Source organism: Triplophysa dalaica, chromosome 5 (assembly GCF_015846415.1).
Source record: "Triplophysa dalaica isolate WHDGS20190420 chromosome 5, ASM1584641v1, whole genome shotgun sequence".
NCBI classification, from domain to species: Eukaryota; Metazoa; Chordata; class Actinopteri; order Cypriniformes; family Nemacheilidae; genus Triplophysa; species Triplophysa dalaica.
This window is the reverse complement of record NC_079546.1, coordinates 13,498,578-13,526,239: the sequence shown is the minus strand read 5'-3', so window position 1 is coordinate 13,526,239 and position 27,662 is coordinate 13,498,578. Positions and strand designations below refer to the sequence as shown.

Here is a 27,662-nt window from a genome sequence, read left to right as displayed (position 1 = left end):
CAAAAGAGGAAATTTTGAAGAATATTGGTAACCAAACAACATTGGCCATCAAAAAATATCTTATTTTGTGCTGAACAGAGGCAGGTCTTATACAAGTTTTGATCAACATAAGGATAAATAAATGACTATGCCTGTCAGGGTTATCTGAAATACAGTACATTGACAATATATCACAATAACGGTCTCTGCAAATGGAAAAAGTTTCAAAAAATGTTTGATTATCCACTAAATTACAGACATAATTCAAGAACATTAAACTAAAAGTGCCCCACAAGAAAATGTAAATGGATTTTCAGGTATCTGGTGGCACTTATAGTGTAACAAAAGTTACAAAACCTGTATGATCTATTGTAATTTGACAGAAAATTTCCTAACATTCATTTGCATAGAGGAGATAGAATCAAAATATCAAACAATTGTAGATCCCCAGCATTAATAAAGCATAGCAAAGACAAAGCATCGTCCATACTCCAATGTATAACATGCAGCATGTTTTTTTGCGAATCATGGAAAAAGTAAAAAAATACGAATGCCAAATACAGACATAGACTGTGTAGAGTATGCATCATCAAAGAGGCAGGTGTGGTCCATGGGAGTGCCATTCAACAGAGTCAACACGGAGACAACAGAGTAGGAAATGGGTATTAAAAGTAGTGAAATCACATTAAAAATGAACTTTATTCCTGAACAGTATGATCCACTCATTAAAAATAAGTGTGAAAACTGTGAAAAAGTTAATTTATCTTAACTTTTAAGTGTGTTTAATGATTTTTATATTTCGAGTTCAAGGTAGACAAAATGTATTATAATATTAGCCATAATATCCTGCCTCATCGCAATCTTCTTCTTGTAGTATTTGCGTGTGGTACATCACCTGCAGACAGGGAGTGTTGAGGCTGTACAGTATGTCTAAGATTATTAAAAATGTCGTTCAAATTTATGAAAATATTGAGCAAGTCACTTCACGAAATGTCAACATGTCGCCAGGAGTCGCTTTTTGGAATTATGTGCTTTAGGAATTCTTAGAACGGAGGACCCCATATACTCCCATTATTTGATGCAGAGAGGGCTCCGGATTTAACAAACAATCTCCTTTATGGTTCTACTCAAGAAAAAATTTCACCAACATCTCAGATGGCCTGAGGTAAACGTCAGCTACGGCAAATTGGAGTTTTTGGCTGAACTATCCCTTTAAGACATCAATTTTAACCCATGCTTTTCTTATATAAGAGGGAATAGTATTCAAGCAAACATCCTGTAAGTTTCAGAATTTCTAACGCCCTTGTTAGTGAAATTACAACGGTTACTGACAACAGGCCCAGCGCACACCAGGTTCTGGAATGCACCAATCTATAGGTTGAACACCGCCTCCACAGAAGAATATCAACAAATAATTCTCTAGTCCCTCCCACTGATACTGAAGTAACAAGTTGTGCGGAACCAGATAGAGCAAGCAAGCAATAAACATGTTGTTAAAGATCGCAAGTTACCAGGGTCTCCCGTTTGTTTATTCATCATGGAAACTCTCGTAACATATGAGACCCGCGATCACGGTGATCTTCTGTCAGGTTCGTGATCACGTGTCTCAAATGCTGACAGGTACGGTCATATATCATTAAACACCATACAACTATAGGCTTTTCTGAATCACGCGAGGTCCCCAGATAAAACTAACCCGCGCAAATGTGTAACCTAAAGTTACGTCTCGTACCACATTCACAGAAGGCTCGAACTAACTTTGCTACGCAATCTGCAATCCAATCAGAGCAGTGGGCATTTACTTTCAAGTCTTTAATGCCGCACCCCAATTCAAACAGAGCGTTTGTCGAGCCGGCTTCAAAACCCGGGTAGAAAATAGCCTATTACTTATTGCTTTTGAAGTTTTTGAATGTAAAAACCACGCAAAAGTCATAAGAACTTCATACAACAGTATAAAACAAAAAACAAGCAGAGTTCATGACACATTTAACTCAAAAATTATATTTTCTAATGACGTCAGAGCGATTTCAAGCATGCTTTGTGAGGACCGAATATTGGAAGTTAATCTCTAAAGTAGGTATTTTATGCATTTATATTAAGGTAACAAGAGGAGGAGGTTTATACAATGTTTAGTGAGTTCTGTAAAATAGGTGATTTTAAGAGGTTACCATTGTGCCGATAAGTGGAGCTTTTGATATGATGAAGACCCATTTCTAGAATGTTTCAGCTGTAATTGGCTGTTGTCATTGACAAATGTTCAAAGTGAAACTCAAATACAGTACAGATCCGAATCAAAGCAACCTCCTCTGGGTCGATTTTTAGCCGATCTTTCTCTCCAAGCTCTCTCTGAAGGAAAGTATCTCCATAGTTATCTATGAGTATATCTGCTTAAAGCCTCAGTGCCGCGGGTCCTAACCTGTCTCTGCTGGAAAGTCTTTATAATATTAACATGTCCTAGCTCCTGACTTTTATCCTTCTTTTTAAACTTAAAATCCACAGACCTTTTATTTTATGTAATAAATGAGACTTTGCTCTTTCTACAGTCTTTCTTATGACCGCAAAATGACTTCCCTGAGTCAACATAAGAACGACATCATTTTTGTGCTGTGGTGGCCACCGTCGTATTTGGACGAAGCGATTTGTGGTAAATCTATAATACAATGCTAGTGGCCGCTGTTAATAAAAAACTGCCCCTTAAACCTATCCGGGTTTACAATTTTTGGAGCAAGAAAACTTGACTTTAATAAAAGGCTAAACTTTCTGCAAGTTAAAAAAAGGTTATTAGAAGACTAAAGAGACCAAAAAGTCTTTCCTCTTTAACTAGTTTCATCAAATGTATCAAAAATGTTTTGTACAACAACATCTTGATTAATTAAAATTACATCTCATACTGGTAATACAACAGATGGGTCCTTCAAGCAGTCTAATGACAAAGGCAAACCTTGCACATTTTAAACCATTACTAAAAAAATTTGATTTTGATTTAATGTTTGTTGTCAAACAGTTTTAACGCAAAAAAATAAAACATAGTGACATTAATTAATAACATTCAAGCTGTGCTGTTGCTGTGAAGGGCAATTGCAGATGTGAAGAGCCACCGGAGAGGGAGGTAATTTTAGTGTATAATGACTCACAATTTAACTGGAAAGCACAAAAGTTTATATTTTAGAAGACCCATTCACTTTAAGTGCATTCTGCACAGCATCTCATTTTGTGTTTGACAAAAAAGTCATACATATTTGGAACATCTTAAACGAGAGTATGACTAAATTTTCAGTTATAGGTGAACTATCTCTTCACGACAAAGAAATACAGCATCTCATTTTTAAAGAACACTCATGCAGAAATCCAGGCAATTCCAAATTCTTCATTAAGTTATACATCATCATTAAGGACACCCTCGCAGGTCTAATGAATGCATGTCGCCTTCGCAGTGCTTGCTAAAGCATTGCAGCAGAGGACACAAGAGTGTGTTCTCTCCGGTCAGGTACAAGCGCTAGTGTAGTATATAAGGCAGCCAGGTTGTCCTGGCACATTGAATGCGCGCTTTAATGTGCTTCCTGCTTTATGGAGGAACTTTATAGGAAAAGCGCTCAATTCATTAAACACGGAGCCACTCAAGGGTGTCTCCTCGGCTCGCACCTTTGAACTCTCATTTGCGCTGTCAGCTGCAGAAATTAGTCGATGAATCTTGTGCCCTGGCACTTAATTAAACTATCTGTTATATTTCCTCCACGTGGCATTAATCTCACAATGGGGGAGAGGAAGAGAGGCCAGTTGGACGTACACTATTTCATGCTCTCATTGTCGCTGTCTCCGTCCCTCGGGGACGACCTCAAAAGAGGTTGTGCTCCTCTGGACAGCATACCTGAAAAGCATCTGTGGCCTTCAGCTATGTAGATCTTATACAACCTGTAAAGGACCTTTCTTGGGGTCATATTTCATCACATAATCCCAGAATGACAAAATTATTTTCATAAAGAAAATTAAACCTGCCCAAGTTATATTAGCATAATATATATGCACTATTTTCCTCCAAGTTATCATTAGTGTAATTTTCTTTACAATTAACTGTTTTTTATATATATTTTGATTTGAAAATATGACCTGGATGTGCTTTTATGCAACTCAAACTTGGAATAGGTTTGTATTCCTTAGTATTCTATTCCTCACCACCCTTTTAGTTTCACACATTTCTAAAACACAAACATTTTCTTAACTCGGCAGCAGGAATTTGAAGTGGTACAGCTATACTCAAAACACTGGCTGATTATATTTTAAGCCTTTCGAGTTTCATGTGTTTTTTCTTGCTAATTGGAGTTTATATTTCACTACACAAAGCGCAAAATTCATTTTGTAATCATATTCAACATCAATGAGAATCATGTATTACATCCCTTCATCTCTTACATAATGACACATTCATTCTGAAAATGATGTGGGTGAGATGAAATAAACAAACAGTTTTCACAATAGATCTGTAAATTACACTGAACGTTTTCAAGCAAGGCATCCCATTTCCCTGAATACAAGCTATTACCACAAATCTATTCTCTCTTAAACCCACAGCTGGCTATAACTGATCAAACAAATCTAACAAAAACAGCATTAATGCAAAAGTTCACCCAAAATGAAGATTCCGTTTCATTTGCTTGCCTTTGTGCAATTTGATTTTCTTTTTTTCCGTAAAACATAGAACAAGATGTTTGCAGAACATTCACGCTGCCTTTTTCATACAATGATAGTAAATAGGGATACGAAAAGCATCATGATACTATTTGCATTAGAAACAGACCAAAATATTGGTCGAAATTAAGAATAGAAAAATCAATTTACTTCCAGATGTTTCCTCTAAAATTGCTTAAAGGACATTTAGAAATTTCATTTCATTTTCTACCTCTTATCCGAACTACCTCAGGTCACGGGGACATTTAGAAATAAATGAGATAAATCATTTTATCGTTACTTTATCTACAGTGCATATAGAGAAGAACATCCAGTACTTTTCTTCAAACATGGCCTTTTGAATTCTTGCAGAATGCAAGTTATATGCACAACATGAGGGTAAGACAATTATAAACTTTTTATTTCTGAGGGAACTATTCCTTTAGTTTCAATTTCAGTTCACCAGTTAAAGTGTAAAAAAAATTCATCTACTGCACTCCATTATTTTTTCTTTATAAAAGAAAATTGCTTCTTCAGAACACACTATAGATTACAATGTCAGTACTCCGTGTTGGCTCTGCATCAGCTGTCTAGTGCTCTATTGTGTGTTTCAAACACTACCGCAAGTGAATTAAACAAAACACCTCTGAATAGATGTACACAGGAAGCATGTGCCCTATAATCTCTCAGAAGAACAAAAAACATATTCCGTCAACAATATTTCTTAAATACAGTAAATGTACCAATGATTCATCATAGCCTTTCTGCAAAGAAAGGAATGGCAAAAGCACCGATTTCGAGAACACAATTTCTGTCAATTAAACAATATATATTAAGCTCATCTTCTTCCAAAAAACATATTTCAGTGATGGAAGGTGGGAAGGTTTTAAACTACAAAAAAAAATCTATAAACCTACGACAAATACAGACCACAGTGTCAAAGGGCTGGTTAAGGACTAATTGTGCGATCAAAATAGACTTTTTGTTCCATTGACGTCCATTCATAATTTCACATTTTGCCTCGTTTCAAAGGTCAAGTTGAGTGAACTCTGACCTGCAAATTTTTATCACACTACGACGTGTGACCAAAAATATCCAATACACTATGCCGTGACTTTCAGTAGGAGGAATATTGCTTTAAGAATAAAGGTGCAAATACGTTAAACACCGTTTAAAGGAGTCATATCTAGAGGCACCTCTAAAACGAATATTATGGGGGTTTTTTTATGTAATGAAATGTGTATAAACGATTTAAGGTTAAAAATGCTGTATTTTCCACATACCGTGCATGTTTGAATCTCCTCTTTGCCCTGCCTCTCTGAAACGCACAAATTTGAAACAAAGCTCATCGCTCTGAAAAGCAAGGTGTGATATGATTGGCCAGTTAACAAGTGCATAGTAATTGGTCGAATACTGCAAGCATGTGGCAAATCATACCACAAACTGACGTGGATTTGTGGGGGTGTGGTTACACGAGGCGGTTCATGCAGGTCTGGGTGAGCATTTGCTTTCAGATAGAATGAGTCTTTTGTTCGGACACTTTTAATTTTTGCAATTTATCGTGTCTAATACATGCATGGGCAACTTATAACACACCAAAGACACAGAAAAACACGTGTTCGCATCATTTGACCCCTTTAAATTTCAATGTTTATTAGCGCTGTCAATCGATTAAAAATATTAACTAATTAATTAAAATAAATTCTGCAAAGAACATTTTATTCTAAGTCCATGATGTAAGGGATAATCAACAATGTAACCAAATTACTGCCACTGAATAAACTAATATAAGCCATATACACAACCAGTCAAGGATTTTTGGACACCCACTCACTTATGTGTTCATATTTTTAACATTTTAGAATAATAATAAACTCATCAAAATTATGACATTAAACAAAGTATGCGAATTAAGTTAAACTAACTAAAAATTAAAAAAATATTTAAAACGTTATATTTTAAAATCTTCACCTTTTGTCCAGAATTTGCAAATATGTTTTCTATTCAGTTTATCAAGTAGCTTCTTAAGGTCTCATCCTGAGACGGTTTTCAAACAATAAAAGTTCCAGTTCCAGCTCATTTTGGCTCTTCTTTCTCTGTTATTAAGTCAAATCATCCATTTCAAAAACATTTTTTAATTAGTTAAGTCATGAAAAAAAAGCATGTTTGCAAAATTGTATATTTGTCTACAAAACAAGTTTCAGACATTTAAGCATACGCCTTCAGATCACAAGGTTTTAAAATAATGAGAAACATTTCACTCAAGTGTCCAAAAACTTTTGACGGGTTGTGTCCCTATAGGAAATTAATGCATACTATCCAATTTAATAAAAAAGTGGAACAAACAACAGATGGGTTTTTGATGTATGTTCTTCACACAAACTATCGAGTGTCTTCAAAAGACTTTGAATGTAACACATGAAACATTATGACTTACAAAATGTTTTGCTTGTTTTTGGAGCCTGTCAAATCAGGTCAGGTTTCATCATATGAAAAAGAGAGGCTATGTCTCAAATAATCCATTTCTCTTGTACAGTATATGGAATATAGCAAGTCCAAATAGTTTAGAAAACAAGGGTCAGCCAAACAAAGCCAGAATATGACATTTTCTGTGAAATTTTCACCCAAAAGCAAAAAGAAATTTACTGTCATAAATCAGCAAGGAGGTTTTTCATAACCTTCCTAATAAAGAGCTTTTTAGTTCACTATAGGGGGGCCTGTAAAAGATGACATACTCATAAATGTCTCTTTTCAGAGCTCGTAATGTTTAGTTCTAGCTCTTAAGCTCATAAATTACATTCATAAAGAGTCCTGTTAAGTTATATAAAGGACACAGCAGCACATGGTAGACTCATAAAGTAATGCAGTTCTAAAAAGTAAAGAGATACTTTACTGTATTAACACAGGCTGTTGAGGAGGATGATATATAGTTCAGGTGTCTGGGGAGAGCACGGCAGACACTTCCTCCGAGACTGCAGAATAGCTGCATGCCTGCATTTCATTGACTGCATTAGAAATTTGCTTTGTCTTTCGTATGGATTGCGTCAGGAGGCAACAGCCTGAGCCAGGTGACATTTTTCTGCACAGAAAAAGTTAGCAAAAAAGTGCATACTTTGCCCTCTGTGCAGATTTTCAGGCCAAGCTTTGCGATTTATTGATGAACGAAAGTTGAGTTCAAGATGACCTTATAGATCTTGAGCTCAGTTAAATTAATCTTTAGACAAATCGTGTGTTGTACGAGAAATAGCATTTACATGCATAACAGCATATGCACATATAGCAGATTTCTGCAGTGGAAAGGACAAATAGATGATCTTGTCCTCCAGTTCAAACAGATGTCAAGAGATCAGGTATTAAGTGTCTCTTCACTTCAGCTTAGACACACATTTTTCATTCAACTGTTCTTTCTTGTCTTCTCTCTTTTTTTTTACATGCAAGTATATTGCTAACGGTGCAGACTCAAAGTAGCATTCTCCAGCTTTAACAGCTTTAAACAGTCATCCAGGTTTACAAACATGTTGTGAGAAACATGTTGTGCTTAATACACACGCAGCTGTTTTACTATATGCCTGAAAAGAAAGACCAGCCTATTTATATGATTTGTTATGTGTTGGTTTATTTACTATTTATATCTACATATTAAACCTTTATTTTTATAAATCTTTGCAAAATATGTCATGTCAGCATCGCGATTCCAAAGCCCTAGATTGCATCCATCAACTTTCTTTCCTGAAGACTCTTAAAGAGTTAATTCACCTAAATGAAACTTTGAAATCGAGGAGTCAATTATTTTTGGAATCAAATCCAGCAACAATCCTGCCCTAGGTTTTGTTGTTTTGCCTTCTGATACAGGCTGCGCACTGCTTCAGAATTCCATGAACACATATATCAAAATGCCTCTAAACTAAATGAAATAGTCTCTGATTGCATTTGTGGCTTTGATGTTGAGTGCTAGTAAAAGAACTGGCCGTGGTTACACTGCCAAGAGAGCACCACAGCTCCCCCATCCGAGACAGAAAGAGAAAGGGTAAACTGGAAGTGGAGAAGGGTTCGACAGCAGGTGATGCATTGTCATGGCAACCGTGTCCAGCATTAGGGAGTAATTGCTTCCTGTGATTGTGGCAGTCTCTCTTTCTCTCAGAGAGGTGAAAGCTGACCTCCTGACTAAAGCCTTCTTCCTAAAAACACATCTGTCAGTGTGCAGGCACTCATTAATACAGCCAGTGAAAGAGTATAGAGCAAAATGCTTCAGAAACCAGAGCTTGTGAAGGAAGAAAACTACTTTTTATTATTCTCATCATGACCTTTTTATGCTCATTATTGTCTCATTATACTTTTCTTTTCTAAAATAGGCTGTTTTCATACAGCATCACTTTTAAATATCAGTAATTTTGCCAAAAAACAGGTAAAACCCCCCTGTAGGTTACCTTACAATACAAAGTAAATATAATTTTGGCCTTATGAACATTTTTAGTGTTAGTTATAAGATACCACATAATTTACTGTAGGCATTTAAACAAACTTAAGGTAAATTGTAATGCTAAAATTGAGATACCTTTAAATAAATGTATAGAAGAGAAAGACATTCTCCTGATATACCTTATTATTATTGTATTTTAATGATAACATTAGTAAATTTACACAGAAATTACATATTTTATTGTCACTGTCTATAGTATATATTGTGTAATATATTTAATATAATATATATATATATATATAAAGATAGGATTGACTAACTCTTTTCCATCCAAGTTATTTTGTAGTGGTGGGAATCGTTTAGTTCTTCACGATCGAGGCATAATCGATTATTAGGGTCACGATTCAATTCAGAATCGATTCTTGAAGTAATAATTAGCATACAGAAAACACCATTACGTCGTATTTGCACTCAGACTCAGACCAGTGTTGGCACTTTCGCTTTAAGTCTTTGAACTGTCAAATATTGTATTAAAATACAACACAGTGCACAATAAAGCCATTCTCATTGACATTTTCTGTTGTCAGACATTAACATAAGTGTATAATACTTAATAAACGTGATTCATTAGATCCACATGTTAAAAGGCATTCACTTTCACAAATTGACAGATCCTCTGACAAAGTCATCATACACATAGAGAGAAGATTTTGGCAATATTATTGTATTTGTCTCGTGCAGCGTGTGTGAGCTGGCTAACAAACAGCATATTTACAGAAGTATGATCATGTTCTTAGATCTAAACAGTGCTATGTTTTGGGAAGTGATATATTGCACTCATTGACACTTCGGGCGCAGTATGGTTAATTGAACGCTCTGTTTCTACCTGCTGCTCAATGCACATAGAGAGTAGATGCAGTGAAAGACCATCCTGAAATGTATTTCGTTATATTGAAGTTTAGTACAACAGGGTTGAATGGTTTTTCTCTACTGCTGGTGTATATTCCGCCGTATCTCCGTGTGAGGTGTGCGCTCTCTAACTGGAAGACTGACTTCTGCCTTTTTTGTTCCAATGATTATCAAGTTATAATGTTATTACATTTAATTATAACATTTTAAACTTTTTTTTTAAATCTGTGAATCGATTTGAATCGCTAGAAGACTGAATGGCAATTCATATGTGAATGATTCATGATTTTTCCTCCCACCCCTATTATTTTGCATTTCCGGACAACAGGAGAATTCTTTCAAATCAAAATTGTACTTTTGTGGCATTTCATTCATTTCCATAAGCTTTAAGGTCATCGATGATCTTACAGATGATCTGCTCCTTGAAAATCGACAGAAAATACGGTTAATTTATCCTGAACTCAAGGGCATATAAAGAATTTGTGACTTACATTTCTTCAAGATCTCTAAAATACTCCCCTAATATTATCAGCCACTAAAGGTTAGTAACGACTTAAAAAAGGGAGAGTTCTAAAACCCGAACTTCTTGATTCAGTAGGAAATAAGTCAATACAAGAACTGTGCTCAAACTGCGCTCATAAAGTGATTATTGGGGGGTGTCTTTAAGTTACAATCCCTCACTGATAGAAGAGGGTCTCCTGTCTTGTGGAGGGATAGGAAATCATTATAATGCTGGATATCCCAGTTTAATTATAGATTTCATTCATATTTCATTCCGCCGCTGCACATCTAACTCGTCATTTTAGATATCTAATAACAGCAACAGCAGATAAACTGATAGAGGGACACCCCGAGAGCCAGTCATCCAAAACCAGAACTGACACTTCAACATCCTGAGGCCTGTTAACATCTACACTGTCTGGACTTCCTTGATCTGTCTTGTTTAAGCCCCAGAGGTTTAACTCAACTCTCAACTCAACTCAACTTTATTTATATAGCGCTTTTTACAATTTTCATTGTTACAAAGCAGCTGTACATGAGACACAAGTATGAATTCTAAATTCTAAAGCAGCCCCCCCGGCCAGGCAGATAGTGCAAAACAATATCCAAACGGTGGCGAGGAACCCAAAACTCCCATCGAGAAAAAAACCCTCAGGGGAACCCAAGCCCAACCAGGGGATTCCAGTTCCCCTCTGGCAAAATCTGCTGCCTCTGCACAAGCTCAACAGTGCTTGCACAACAAGGCTTAATTAAAATATAAAAATTTAGGAGTTTTAGCCAATGTAAAAGCCATGCAGAGCTTTAAGACTGTTGAAGTCAACATGCAATAATTTTATATTTATTTGAATAATATTTTTTTGTGAGAACTTGTACTATTCCCAGGAGTATTATGTATGAATTTAAAGTGTTCGTTATTCAAAATAAAAAAGCCAAACAATGTAACTTCTCTCACTTTACTGTTGAGGAGCAACATTAACCAGGAATATAGTAGCTTACTAAGATAAAAAAGTAAAGTAAAGTAAGTTGTGGACGGCTTGGGTGGAGCATCCATTAACTTCTCCCCTTCCACTGTCAGTCTGCTGCCAGTTCCATTTCAAAATGCAACGGCTGATTTTATACATCCAATCAAATTGCAGAGAAAAAGCCACGGCCACTATTTGAAATCTCTCATTTCTGCTGATGAATAACATTACACAGTAATATAATAGCTCACTAAAATAAAACACAATTAAAAAGCAAAGTTAAGTTAAGTTAAGGCAAGGCAAAGCAAAGCAAAGCAAAGCAAGGTAAGGTATGAATAACATTACCCAGTAATATAATTGCTCACTAAAGTAGAACAAAATAAAAAAGCAAAGTAAATTAAGGTAATGTAAGGTAAGATGAGGTAAGGTTAGGTTGGGTAGTTAGGGTAGGGTAGGGTATGAATAACAATTCCCAGTGATATAATAGCTCACTAAAATAAAACACAATTAAAAAGCAAAGTAAATTAAGTTAAGGTAAAGCAAGGCAAGGCAAGGTAAGGTAAGGTATGAATAACATTACCCAGTAATATAATTGCTCACTAAAATAAAAAATAAAAAAGCAAAGTAAATTAAGTTATAAGGCAAGGTAATGTATGGTAAGGTAGGTTAGGGTTAGGTAGGGTAGGGTAAGGTAAGGTAGGGTAAGGTATATGAATAACATTACCCAGTAATATAATAGCTAATTAAAATAAAACAAAATAAAAATGCAAATTAAGTTAAGATAAGGTATTTTAAGGTAATGTAGGGTCTGGTGGTTTTTTTTAAATTTCATCCGACTCGGAAATGAGTCACAACACTGAAGTAAAAATGATTGCAACTTTCGGTTCACCGGGACTTTAAGAAAGTACAACTCCTTTACCATAACCCAATTCGAAACAGTAACTTGTATTCACTGGAAGCGGCACGATAAAAGACAATAGAACACATTACAAACTTTTACAACTTAAAATTTTGTCCATATTGGATGCTGCGCATCGTGAAACGACAAACCATTGAGAACAAGCCGTTGTCATGTTACGTCCGGTGTAGACACAATGTTAGTTTATCATCATGGTTAATAATCTGAAATTTCAGATATGATTTTACGACATCAGACATGATTTTAAATTTCCTATCCACACTTTCTTTGAATAGGAAAAAGTGGACACTATGCTTGTCAATCTATTTAAATACGTTTTTTTTAATTAATTTTAAAATTAAGGTTTATAAAGAAACCGGACAGTATCTTACCCAGATCAGTATTTGGCCCGGCCAGAACCTGTCTGAATTTGTCAAGTCGCGATGCCTCTCTCTCTGTCATAGCTGGCGTCCCAGATGTGTTCTGATCTGCCATGCGGGCGACCAGTGGAATCACGGGCCTGTGAGGAAGGGATTGTTGTCTGTAGAGTCCTGTCCACTCTCCGCCCACCTCTGATCAGAAACAAGAGAAAACACTGCTTTAATGACCATATACACAGCACTGGCTGCCTTCTCATACTCCTCAGCCCATTAAACTTAATTACAGAGACTAAGTCTATTCCTGAAACATCCTGACAACAGGACATCATTTTGCCGGCAGGTCAGAGGAAGCTGTTGCCCAGCTAGTGGTAATGAAACACTTTTATGTCAACCAATATCTATTAAAGAGCCTGGGTAGATGGTCTTCCATGTCATGACTATACTGTGGAAATTTCCAGCAAGTACCATTTCATTAATAATCTATAATAAAATGTAAAAAAAAAATTACACAAATTACATTTGACGGCAGGCCAGCGGGTCACCTTATTCGGTCAGATAAGCACAATCATTCCGATTGGCTGCTGGGCTTAGCTGTTCTCTTGTTTTGCATTTGATATCACAATCCACTTGTTAAGCATGACGCACCTCCATTTATGCAAGGTCATATACCATTTCCGGGTCTAACGACCCTTTCAGATGCCACAGAAAAAAAACAAAAAAATTCTAATATACACTCATGGCATGATGTAAAACTCCCCAAAAAACCCAATCCAATACTTTATCTGCATAAGGCAATCACAAATGTCCACTCTTAGAATTATAAAAAAAAAAAAAAAACATTGATGTTATTGATTCTGTGAGCTTGGAGACAATAGTGTACACAGTGAGTTTATAACCAGTTCTCTTAAATATGTGACCTGAATAAATAATGCTCATAAACGGCATTTTTAATAATATCCTACAGTGAAATGAGTGGGGGCTTGGACCCGGAAACAGTATTTCTTACATCATGACTTAACAAGCAGATACACAAGTATTTTCACAAACCTCCCTGTGGTAAGGAAAATTTGTGAGAAATTGAAAAACAAGCGCAGCTTAATTTTTTCCTAACCCAGCAGTCAACTTTTTTGCGGTTTGCAGTTTTGAGTAATAAATACACATAATCTAGTGTTTCAAATCTTCTCAAAAGGTATGAGTAAGGACCAAGATTTTATGTTGGATCAAGTACAGTGCCAAATCTTTTACCAATCATGTTCATGATTTTTTGAGAGTGAAAATATCACAAAATCGGTACAAATGGCTTAATTTAGTCAGTTTCGAGTCACACACGTAGTCAGTTTCAGTCTGGCTCTGCCAGTCTGCGCTCGTTAGAATTACAAATGACCTCCTTATTGCATCAGATAAAGGTAACATCTCACTCTTAGTCCTGCTTGACCTTAGTGCTGCTTTCGATACTGTAGAGCATAAAATACTACTAGATCGTTTACACAATTATATCTGTATTCAGGGACAGAAAATGCAATGGTTCAGATCTTACTAATAAACCAGCGGAGTTAGAGAAAAGATACATGGCGGAGGCAGAGAAATCAACGCGAACCAAGTCATCAAAGATGCGGGAGCATTTCACACTTAATAAAATGAAAAAGTGTGTTAATTGCAATATATGCAAAAACGACATGACATGACACGGGAGCACCACAGTAATGATCCAGCACCTGAAACGGAAATATGTTGGGTTCTTTGATGAGGAGGAAGGGAGTTCAACAGCAGGTTAAGTCACTACAGAATCCCACTTTTGTTCCGTTTTGAAGTGAAGAACGTAATGTCGCTGGTGCTGGTGTTTACTCGTTATCCAGCTTGACAAGTTAGCGTTAACTTGCTATTAACAATAGTAATGCAGGGGTGGTAACATCCTTTTTTGGACCATTCATTTTTCATTCTGTTGTCATGTATAGCTACACTGCAAAAAAAATATTTTCTTACTAAGTAATTTTGTCTCGTTTCCAGTCCAAATATCAAAAAAATTCTTAAATCAAGATTACTAGAAAAGAAAAATGGCATGAGAAAATTAAGTGATGCTTAAAACTTCTGTTTGAGATTATATTTCGTTAAGCTTATTTTTCTTACCCCATTGGCAGATCAATTTGCTTTTTTTAAACAAACAATTGCTTAATTTTGAGGTGTTTATTCAGAAAGCAAGAAATACTTTCTTATGCTATTTCATGTGTCTAGTAAATGTTTCTTGATTTAAGATTTTTTTGATATTTGGACTGACAACAGGACAAAGCTACTAAATTAGAAAAGCAATTTTTGCAGTGTGTATTCTGTGCTATGTCCCATATAGGTTATTATTGATAATTATAATTTAATGAATGAGCTTCAAGTCAATTTTAGAGAGAGAGAAAGTGTGTGTGTGTCAGTGTGAGAGTTTGTGAGAAATCCTGTTAAATTTTCTGATTTGAATTGTTCTTTATTTTTTATATTTTTATTTTATTATTATTATAACAGCTCAGGGAGGTTCAAGGCGCAAATGTTTGTGCACTTCTTCACACTTGTGCAGTTCTGTTTTTGTATAAAAGGTTGGATATTAATGCTTTTCTTGTTTTTTGGTTTTTATCCGATTCATCGATTAATCGAACAAATAATTTATAGATTAATCGATTATTAAAATAATCGTTAGTTGCAGCCCTAGATCTTACTTAACAGACAGATATCAATACGTCCATTTAAATGGGAAATCGTCAAATCTTACGCAAGTAAATTATGGATTACATCAGGGATCGGTTTTAGAACCCTTGCTTTTCTCCATATACATGCTGCCCCTCGGCAACATTATTCGAAAACATGGAATTAGCTTCCACTGTTATGCAGATGATACTCAGCTATATATCTCATCAAGACCAGATGATTCCTTTAAGCTATCCAAACTGGCAGAGTGCATCGAGGACATAAAACATTGGATGACTAGTAATTTCCTCCTTTTAAACTCTAGCAAAACAGAAATATTACTTATAGCACCAAAATCAAGTAAACAGAATATCTCCGATTACAGCCTGCAAATTGAAAGCTGCACTGTTACTCCGACAAATACAATTAAAGACCTAGGCGTTATATTAGACGGCAACCTGTCATTTAAAAATCACATCTCAAATATCACAAAAACAGCCTTCTTCCACCTTAGAAATGTTGCCAAATTACGAAATAGTTTATGTGTTGCAGACGCAGAAAAGCTTATTCATGCATTTGTGACCTCACTGCTTGACTATTGTAATGCTCTTCTTAGTGGTTGTCCTGTATCATCGATAAACAAACTACAGTTAGTTCAGAATGCAACTGCCAGAGTTCTTACCAGGTAAAAAAAATACGATCACAAAACCTCAGTTTTATCATCGCTTCACTGGCTACCCATTAAGTATCATATCGATTTTAAAATTCTTATAATTACTTACAAAGTCCTGAACGGTTTAGCCCGTACTTACTTAACCGAGCATTTATCACGTTACAACCCATCACACTCTCTAAGATCTCAAAATTTAGGACTTTTGACAACACCTAGAATAACAAAATCCACCAAAGGGGGACCAGCTTTCTCATACGTAGCACCTGAACTCTGGAATAGCCTTCCTGATACTATTCGAGGGTCAGACACACTCTCCCAATTTAAATCTAGATTAAAGACACATCTTTTCAGCCAAGCCTTCACTTAATGCATAGTTAATGAACAGCAGCTACGCTAATTATTCTCTTTATTCTCTTTCCGCCTCTGCCTCGGGAGGCCCATCCCGAGGTAGGAAGAAGTTCCACCGTGTCCAGACGACCGACAGATGCCCATCCCCAATTTGAGATAACGCCAGCTACAGCTGAGACTGACTGACCATCTCAGCTCCACCTAAGGCAATTCCACCACCAGCCAAGAGAAATATGACCATCGGACCATCCCAGCTCAGACCACAGCATCCCCAACCAAGAGCAAAGACGGACTATTTGTCTTATAAATGCTGAAGTTACAATATTTGGTATTAAATGCTAAACTAAAATCACATGTCACCAGTTTGAGTGCAGCTATGACACGTCAGAGGGGATCTGGCCCTCCCGGTTGAGCCTGCTTTCTCCCGAGGTTTTTTTCTCCATTAATCAATCATTGGAGTTTGGGTTCCTCGCCACAGCAGGGCAGTGTTGGCCTGCTCACCGGGAGACTGCATTCATTCATTTATTTATTTAATTAGAAATTAGATATTAATTATTAGAATGATCTTACTCGTTGTATAAATACCATGCAATGTGCTTTAACCTTTTGTTTTTCCTGTTTGCCCCTGTAAAGCTGCTTTGAAACAATACACATTGTGAAAAGCGCTATATAAAAAAACTTGAATGGAATTGAACAAGTGTTTGAGATAAAATACCATTGAGTTTAATAGTACAACAAAGGGAATGGTGTCTTTTTTCTTTTTAAAAACTGATAAACCAGCTTTATTCTGGAGGATTATAATGTTGAATGGACTTTATTACTTTGTTTTAGAATTAGTTTATTCCTGTCCATGACCCAGGACAGATCTTCACACTTGGCCTGTGACCCACCAGTTGAGAATCATGTGGCTTTTGGAGCTTCAAAAAGCCTGTGTCTGTGCTTTAATATAAATCTCTGATTAGTTGAAGAAAGGAAGCTGAATACATCTGGGCAAGAATGACTCATGAGGTTGAGTAAATAAGATAATTAATCATCTTCTTTTTTCATAATTCTTTTTTTAGAAAAACATTAAAGTTACAATGTTTTAATCTCACTTAATAATTAAAGGGATAGTTCACCCAGAGGTGTACATTCGGTCATAATTTTCTCACCCTCCAATTGTTGCAAACCTGTATGCATTTCTTTGTTCTGCTAAACACAAAGCAAGATATTTGGAAGAATGTTAGCAACCAAACAGATCTCATCCTCCATTGACTCTCATAGTATTTACACTCACCTAAAGGATTATTAGGAACACCATACTAATACTGTGTTTGACCTCCTTTCGCCATCAGAACTGCCTTAATTCTACGTGGCATTGATTCAACAAGGTGCTGAAAGCATTCTTTAGAAATGTTGGCCCATATTGATAGGATAGCATCTTGCAGTTGGAGATTTGTGGGATGCACAAAGCTCCCGCTCCACCACATCCCAAAGATGCTCTATTGGGTTGAGATCTGGTGACTGTGGAGGCCATTTTAGTTCAGCGAACTCATTCATGTTCAAGAAACCAATTTGAAATGATTCGAGCTTTGTGACATGGTGCATTATCCTGCTGGAAGTAGCCATCAGAGGATGGGTACATGTTTGTCATAAAGGGATGGACATGGTCAGAAACATAGCTCAGGTAGGGCGTGGCATTTAAACGATGCCCAATTGGCACTAAGGGGCCTAAAGTGTGCCAAGAAAACATCCCCCACACCATTACACCACCACCATAATTGAATTAATGAGAAATTGAACAGGTGTTCCTAATAATCCTTTAGGTGAGTGTATTTTCCCTACTATGGCAGTAAATGAGTGGTGAGATCTGTTTGGCTACTGACATTCTTCCAGATCTTCCTTTGTGTTCTGCAGAACAAAGAAATGTGTAAAGGTTTGGAACAACCTGAGGTTAAATGATGACAGAATTTTCAATTTTGGGTGAACTATCCCTTTAAACCTTTTTAATGAAATAGTTCAAAAGCAACATTACTTTTGGCTATGGTCACAAGAATGGTGAAATTTTTTATTAATATTGCTATTTCGGTAACATTTCAAACTGCTGCATGTTTACAAATGTTATTGTCATTATTTGTTAGAGACATACATTTTTTTTAATAAATTAAAGAGTTTTTTCGGACATTAAAATGTAAATTTTTAATATATAATGATGTTCTAATCAGCCCTTTAGAAATGACACTGCATGACAGGGCCTGAATGTGAAAACAAAAGTGGTATTACAAAAGAGGCGATACACATCAACATAGGAAGTCCATTTTCACAGTCATTCATCGCTGCTGAGGCTAGCAACACAAAAGACAGACACATCTGTCTGTCCATGCTGGTACAGGTAGCAGCAGACGGCATCCATGTCCCTGTCTGAACTCAAGATTGACTGCATCTCAGATTTAAATGATCACTGCATCTAATGTGATATGAACAGCAGGGAATACGGTATTATTAAAATAAATATGCTTTTGTTATATTTGCTACACCTGAGCAATGCGAGTTGAGTGACAGCCCTATGAAGAAAACACATGGTACATAAACCGAATAAAGCTCAAACTAAAAAAAAGTATTGACACTTCAGCAACACACGTTTTCCAGGTCCACACAGGTTTTTAGACTACGTTCACACTGCCATCTGAAGCAGTATTTCTGCTCATATGTGACCCAGATCTGGGGTCTCATTTATAAACATTGTGTACGCCACTTTCCACTCAATAGTTGTGATCTATTAAAAACAAACTTGACGGTAGTATGTGCGCACCTGTAAGCAAACTATGACCCATGCGTACTCACATTCTGGAGACAACTGGCAACACAAATTAGATTGCAGAAAGTAGGTGTGATAAAAAAGACTATAAGCATAATTGCCTAACACAAACTTAATTTGACCTCATATCCGTTAGAGACCCACACTATAAAGAAAATTTAATCTGCAGAGTTATTTGCGCTGGTATCGAGTGATAATTGTTTCATGCACATTCTTGTAAAATCCAGATCAAATATTCAATCAGCACTGACTCACCATCACACTATGAGCGTATGAGGAGGAGGTGATCGAACTGAATAGAGACAGCATCAAATAAAACAACTGCTGAACACAGTGTAAAGAAATATTAATTAAATTTTCCTTAAATACTGTGCATAATCATCGAAAGTCGAAGTCTGGAAATACAGCTATTAAGGTCTCGCACAATCATTTCTCTCTATGTCGCCGTTATCAGTCCTAACTAAGTTCATAACAAAACCGGAATGAAGAAACATTCATCTTTTACAATTTCGACTTAAACTTTATCTCAGATGAAGGACATCGCTAATTAATGATGTAATTTTAATGAGGTGTTATGATCAGTCTAAATGCTGTAAACATATAAATGATGCAGAGACCTTCTTTGGCTTTAATCTATTTATAATTATTATAACAGTTATTAATTTGTAAATCGCAGTGAATTTCATGTGTGGTCATTTATGATTTCCCTGCAGAGATAAACGATGGGAACGGGGGGTTTTGGCAGCTTTACATAATTTTTGGTTATTTTTCTATAGCATCTGATAGCGGTTGGACCCGGAAACGGTATACGTCCATTATGGTGCGTGACGTCATGTTTAACAAGCAGATTGTACGACAGTCTGATTAATATACAAATCAGTATTCACGAGGTGCTTTGCATGCCTTTTTCAGGCTGTTTCACGTGTGCACACTTGCAGGTAATTTATGATTTATAAAGCTAATATTGCTCACAGGTGTGCGTACGCACAGTTTTATAAGTCAGAATATTTTTTGACGTATGCTATTTTGGCTTTCGGGCGCACATACACTTTTAGTAAGGATCCTATGCATAGTTTTATAAATGAGACCCCTGATTTCTGTTTACTGCATAACAGTGTGAACAGACAAACCACATGGAATCCAATCTTTTTGATCTGATCGAAGCACCAAATCCATATGTGGTCCTAAATCAGATACAGGTCTGACAGTTCACATGAATGGTCATTTCGGAATTTATGCAACTTCTGTGTCATTTTAAATCAACATAGGTCACAATTATGTGGTTATTATTACGGAAGTGCACCGTCAGCAAGGTTGCCAAACATTAAGCATCAGATATTATATTGCAAGCGAACGGCACGATGAGAATCCATTATTATAAGAAATTTTGCCACGTGATACCGCCTATTGCAACATGACAAACGCCTTAAAGGCTGGATGTCCACACCCCTACCCCCATCTTTCCCCAGCGCTCAGCTCGACTAATGTCCATTCTGGTTAGGGGTTATACTGTCCAGAATTTTTTTTGTCATGCTGGTTTCAAATTGTTTTACATCCTGAAAGCAATCAATAAGTAAAGTGGTCCAATGATATTTTTATAATTATATATTGTCTGTGAAAGGCATAGGACCAAAAAACGTTTGCCCAATCACTGCATTTAGTCCGAACGCAATGATTGATCGTGTCTACATTATCAGGGTTTCAAAGATGATGCCCTGGTTACTTCTGGTACATGTTATGATTAGATTTTGATGGGTTTTAATAATGTTGCTTAGTTAGTGGATGTAGTGGAGTAGTTATTTAAATAAGAAAAACATTATATTCACATTGTAATATTTTATATTGTATCTTAATTAATTAAACATACAAACTTTTATTCACAGTTTTTTACACTAGATTCTCCTTGGGACCACATGGGTCTCCAAGAAAGTTGCCAATGACTGTATATTTAGGATGGTTTAACGTTGAATTCAGGTTTTTAAGGGGGCTTCATAAGAGATGCATTTGTGCATTAAGAGCAGCAACTTGAAAAGCAAAATTTTTAAAGAGATTGAAGCAAAAAACTTTTTTGACTTCCTTTGCATTATGCAATCTTGAAAATATTTGCATGATAAAGGACCCTCAGGAAATAGAAAAACAACAGCACAAGTCACGACCCACAAAATATATTTGAAGGACTACAAAAGAGCCGTTTCAGGAAACGTGTATTCTGTTGGAGAGAAACTCCCTTTGGCATGAACTTTGCAGAATGTTTACATGCACAAACAGATATATTACGCATAAAAAAACAGGTGCTCGTTTCCAAAGAGGGTTTTACTGTGCAAACCATCTAAAAGCTAAGACAAGGCAGCTGTCAGTAGGTCCTACATCTACAAACCCATCAAAATTGTTGTCTACATTATGTTGGCAGTATAATAAAGCCCATTTTCGGATGGCTGTAAAAAGCATGAAATGGACCTGGTGGTCCATTATATTGACATCCCAGCTCAGGAAAGGTTTGTGGCTTGGCCAGTTTGAGGCTAGGGTATATACTTTAGGTGTCATCAGCCAATCGGCTCATGATAATTACATACTATATACTGCATATAAGGTTCAAGTCACACAGGACCCAGCAAAACAGAAAAACCTGTTCCTTCCCTTTTCCATTATTACTACTCACCTTTAGGTGAACCAACAGGTGCTTCACTATGTGACTTCACCAGTCTGCTATCACTGTGTGAAAGCAGATCTGAGCTGAATGAAAGGTCCGTTGTCATCTCGGCCCTTTCCTCTCCCTCCTCATATTCTTCTGGCTCCTCCTCATCTTCCTCTTGGCCTTCCTCTTTTTGATCAAATTCCGCACTCTTGTCCATCTGCTGCTGTCGTTTTTCCTGAAGCTTGCTGTGGTTTTCTATCACCTTATTGGCTGTTTCCATGACAACGTCAATGTTAAGATTCTGGGCTGCCATGGCGAGAAGTTCATCGTCGTCATCACCCACATCCCAAGCGTCGCTGGTGATGCTCTCAAACTCCTGGAAGGTGGTGGCTTTTTTTGGCTTTCCTGGTGTAGTAGCGGATGGAGGCTTATTTCCAGCTTTAATCAGGCTGAAATAGAAATACATTATCAAAATTCCAATTCTGTTTATGTCAGGATGAATGAACAGTTAATACAAGGAGAACAATAACCCTAAATATGCATAGTAGGGATGCTCCGATAAGGATTTTTCCAGCCGATATGGAGAACAGATTTCTTGCCATCGTGATCGGCCGATACCGATCTCGATTCCGATGCTTCAAGCTTAATATAACTAAAAGTAAGCTCTGTGATCACCGCTAGCCTTTTTCAGTAAAATTTATACAATATGTAGGCTTTTGTAATATTTTAGAGTTTTCTTTTATTTTACAGTAATTACGTAATATATATATTAATGTTATATAACGTCTTGGTTACGGATGTAACCTCAGTTCCCTGATGGAGAGAACGAAACGTTGTGTCGAACCGACAGATGGGGTTCACCCTTGAGAACCTATCACTTCGACTACTTTAGAAAAGGCCAATGAAATTTGCGAGGGCGAACCCCATCTGTCGGTTCGACACAACGTCGAGAAACTGGCAGAAAGGGAACTATTGTTTTTTACAGAGTACAAAATAATCACAAATAAAAATAATTATACAGTGAACATTTTAATACAGCTTTAAAATTAGACTTATGCATGTCAGGTTACTCAACAAAGACAAAAATAAAAACAAAATGGACCAGTCTGATGCAACCAACAAGATTTATTTCAACATTGTCTAAAGTAAACTGTGAAAGACAAATAAACATTTAATCTCCTAAAATGGAGAAGTCTGCTGTAACTTAAACATTGTAAAATACAAGTTTGAGGAGGACCAAATTAATGGAGTGAGAGACACACTAACCGTTGCCTTTGCAGTTGCCAGGTTTTTGTATTCAGTAGAGGTTGCACTAGACTTTTTCATTGTACAGGCTAGTAAAAAATCTGTCATAATCTATTTTTATCCCTCACTACGGTGCAAGGTGGTGTTACGTGCTAATTAGCATGTCTGTGACATCATCGCTATGTTCATGCGCTAACTCTCTGAATTTACAGAACTGAATACCCAATAAAGTTGAAGTCGTTTACATATTCAATGTTTCTATTGCCGCTCTGACAGACGTATTATAAAAGCGAATTAACGCACAGTGAATACAAAAGACACGGTACCATGCGCAATCCCCCCGGTCAACATGTACCATGCACAAAACCCCCCGCCCACAAAAATAGTGGAGGGCCGATGTGGACCAAAAAATGCCAGGGCCAATTTCTCTTCTCAGTCTAGCCCTGATTACGGACAAATGTTTACAATCATATGCCCAGTCAGTAACAATGACAGGTATTTGAAACGCTGATTTGTTATCATTAATTTAATCACTTACAAGTAACTTTAAGCTACTGTTTGGTTATGAATGTGCTGCTTTTGCCACTCACTATACGGAAAATATTTTTTTCCACTTACTTAAAGTTATTGTTTATCCAAAATGACACTTGTCGCTTTCGCTCTCATGGAAAAAAGTCTCTAAACCTATTTTACACAATCTATGCTATGAACACAGCACCACTCTGCTCGCCTGTACACGCCTGTGTCTGATTAAGTGACGGACACATGTATTGCAGAATCAGATTCAGAAACAACGCCTCAAACATCCTCAACGTTGTGTATTATGAAAAGTGTAAAAGAATTTTCATTTTGTTTTGTAACAATGGCAAAAAGAATTAGACGGTGGCGAGTTGTCATATAGTCAAATGCCTTGTTTAAACACGCGCCTGGCTTCACATCGCGAGTCTCCACTGGTCCCGTGTGGGTTTTCTGAATGGGCGAGGCATTTAGGAGTAATGAATGGGAAACATGTGCCCTTTCCGCTTTGGACAATGCTCCTCCACGTGAGATTTCTTTGGAACATACATGGCAAATTGCTAAATTTTCATTGATTGCCGAGCGTCGTAATAGTTCCACACATACGATGACATGAATGACGCGACAAATCATTTACTTCTTTACGCATTCTGGATGTCTTTATGCGGTGACGTCACCGTTTGGTGTGATTGTCGAAGTTAGTAAATACAGATGCATAGTATTCCTACACTCGAGTAAGTGTTGCTAATTCATTTTAGGATAATAGTAAAATTTATGTTATATTTTAGCGTCTGCAAAATTTGTCACCCTTTGCCTTGAACTTGTAAAAATTACTTAAATCAAGCCATGAATTAAAAACATCTCTATAAATAAATTTTGGTTTTGTAAAGAATAAAATGAATCCCATCACAGTTCATTGTCACTGAATCCCTGCCAAACACATCATATAGTTCTGCTTATCAATTCATATCACATTTTTGTTTTATATTCACAAAATTTAAAAAAGGTGCACAGTGCCTTTCACAAAAATCAGGAAGTATTGTTTATTTTTTCAAGTTATATTTAAGTTTGGGATCCTCAGGGAAAAAATATACTAATATTGGCGTGTACTAAGGAAGACGACATTGTATTCTCACTACTCATTATACATTCAAAAACACTAAAATATTTTTGTACAAAAGCTACAGTGGCCGCACATAGTCTACCTGAGGCATCATGTTTCACGTGGCACTTTGTTGGGCAGGGTTTGCTGATTCATTACAGTAACATCTGTTCTAGAATCAGTGTAAAGTACTTACTAGTATTAGTGATTTGTAATGTTTCACATTGCTCTTGTTTTCAACGTTTGTTACAACTTGTTTAACTAATGAAGGGAGTACCATAACAACTATGTTAAGTGTTGACAGATTTTGTCATTTAGGTGATAAAACAGAAAATGCAAAAACTTAAAGATAAAATGTGTGTAACACAGTGTCTACACTGGACCTAACACAACACACAGCTTGTTCTAATGGGATTGTCGGGTTGCACAGCATCCAGTGTGGACAAACTGTGAAATTATAATGGGTTCTAATGCGTTCTATTGTCTTATGACGTGTCGCGCCGCATCACGTCCCGTGTAGACACATGTAACAGGGGCAGTTTTCACAGAAAATTAGAATTGGAAGCAGTTTTTATTTGGAATACAGCTTTTAAATAGATGGTTGCATTTAAGAGGGTGGAAAGTTTAAAAGAGCTATCCTCTGTGAAATGTTATGTTAACATCTCAAATTATCAAAGGGATAGTTCACCCAATTCTGTCATCTTTTACTCTTACTATTTTGAGAACATTTAGTTGGTAACCGTACAACGGCATTGCCCATTGACTTTAATTGGTTTTGTGTTTGTACAATAGAAGTGAATGGGCACCACCGTTGTTAGGTTATCAACATTCTTCAAATATCTTCTATTTTGAGAGTTGGCTATGACATGTAAAGGGATTTAAGAACGATACAGAGATGGTTTTTCCGCTGAACAGTTAAGGAGACATCACTAATGTAATATTTTTAAAAATTTACATTTTCATTTGGTCAAAACAAAAGTGGCAGATATATCACAACCTACATACAGAAAATAACTCAACTGCTTTTTTATGTTTAAAACACAGATGGTGATACCGAGACAAAAGTCAAGGATTGCAGCCAAATGTGTGCTTGTTTTAGCTTAAAATTCAGTGTGCACATTATGAAACATTTTAGTCAGAGAAATGTAAGCTTCTCATCATTAACTGGAAAGCAGCAACCAATGTACAATTTAAAGATCAAGTCAGTATATTTGAAAAAAGTGTCTTCAAACAAATAAGCATCAAACGATTTCTAAAAGAGTTTAAAATATATAAGAGCACAAACATCTGTTAAATTCTTCAAATATTACTCTGCTTACTTTGCATGTAGCAGAGGGTCAAATGGGGGATGCTGGGCTCCATACACATGCTGGATACTGAGAAAAGAAAAGTACCACAATAAACAAAACAAGGTTATACTTCCACATCTCTCACCATTATTTATGTGTCCTGAAAACAGGTTAGACCAGTGAAGAGTAACACAACTAATTTCCTCCAAAAACAACTTAAGACGAATTACAATAAACAGTTTTGTAGTGCATCAGAAGTTTGCCTGAATATATCAAAATAACACTTTAATTAAAAACAATATGATGTTATGCTGGTAGTACAAACACTATTTGAAAAAGTTTGAGTGCCACATAAATAATGTACAAATATGGCAGAAAAATACCAGCCTTTATTATTAACTATTATTAACTACCAGCATTTATCAATACATTTAGACACTTTGTCTGTACCACCACAGAACTTGTTTCAATACTGACAAGAGAGGCCCAACAGGACTCAGCTAACAAGCTAACACATGACTTCTTAAAACAGATTATTAAAACAAATGTGTTTGATAAGTACACCGATATGATAATAAAATCTGATCATACTGCGATTATGGGGAATTAAAAGCCTCTACACATGATTAACACAAAGTTATTGCATAGTCATTAATACAGCGAAGTTATTCAGCTAATTCATATCACATGAGTAAAGACTTCAAAAAAAGATCCGATTTAACTGACACGTGTTATTCTGGATATGAAAACCTATTTTGACAAGATCTGCAATTATAAAACATTGCTTGATAAGATATATCTACAACTGAACACACATAAACACTGGCATAAAGCTAACATACAAATATTAGCATGAACACGTCACTCACTTCCCAGGAACCTTGGCTGTGTTTCTCTTCCAGAACTGCTTTTTGTTGCCGTCACCTGACATCCTTTGCCCTCTAATCGACCGTTCATTAATTATTTGAGCGAAAGACTAATAAGATGTGCAAAATGTGCACAAAGAGTTTATTTACACCTCAGTTTCTTTTCGTAAACTCAGAAAGCCGCCATGTTGGTACCGCCTACTGCAGAAGGGTCCAAATGTGATTGGTTAAGGGCAGTCATGACTCATGAGTGGCCACTGTACAACCAATTAAAAGTTAATAAATATACACACTGAAATACATGTTAAAGCCATTCTAAATTCTGCACAATATTTTCTATAGTATACAAATATATAAACACAAAGCTGAAAGGCGTTCTTTAATTAATTTCATCTCACATAAAAAAATATTATTTCATAACAACATAACAGTCTAACAGCTTATTATGTATTTATTTTGTAAATAATTTGTTGTATATTTGACAACTTTACATTGCAAAGGGGACACTGATATTACCAAGTGATTGTTTGCACAGTATTTGATCATTTTCTGTGTGTGTCCTTAAAATGGAGCAGAGTTTGACTAAGAACGTGAATTACCAAAGATCACACTGTACGAGCATGATGTATTTAGAAGTGAAAAGATAAAAAACGAATTAATAATAATAATTAAAACAATCATAGTTTTATAAAATACACACTAAGCGTAAAAATGTAATAATGCAGTGTACTATCATTCAGAAGAACACATTAATCCAGAAATGATCCAGAAATAATGTAGCATAACATGTTTGTGGAAATTTTTGAAAAC

The 27,662-nt window shown here is 36.2% G+C and overlaps 1 protein-coding gene across 2 annotated transcripts in view; it reads right to left on the bottom strand.

Annotated features, from left to right (window-relative positions):
- Positions 1-27,045, bottom strand: part of tbc1d22a (TBC1 domain family, member 22a) — a 126,832-nt gene extending 99,787 nt beyond the window's left edge. For both annotated transcript variants that reach the window (XM_056747996.1, XM_056747995.1), the window contains exons 1-4: positions 26,856-27,045; positions 26,017-26,073; positions 21,859-22,283; positions 12,727-12,906 (exon numbers count right to left, since the gene is read on the bottom strand). In XM_056747996.1, coding sequence (XP_056603974.1) covers positions 12,727-12,906; positions 21,859-22,283; positions 26,017-26,073; positions 26,856-26,917 — 724 coding nt within the window. In that variant the 5' untranslated portion in view covers positions 26,918-27,045. The remainder of the gene's footprint in view (positions 1-12,726; positions 12,907-21,858; positions 22,284-26,016; positions 26,074-26,855) is intronic.
- Positions 27,046-27,662: the final 617 nt, after the last annotated feature.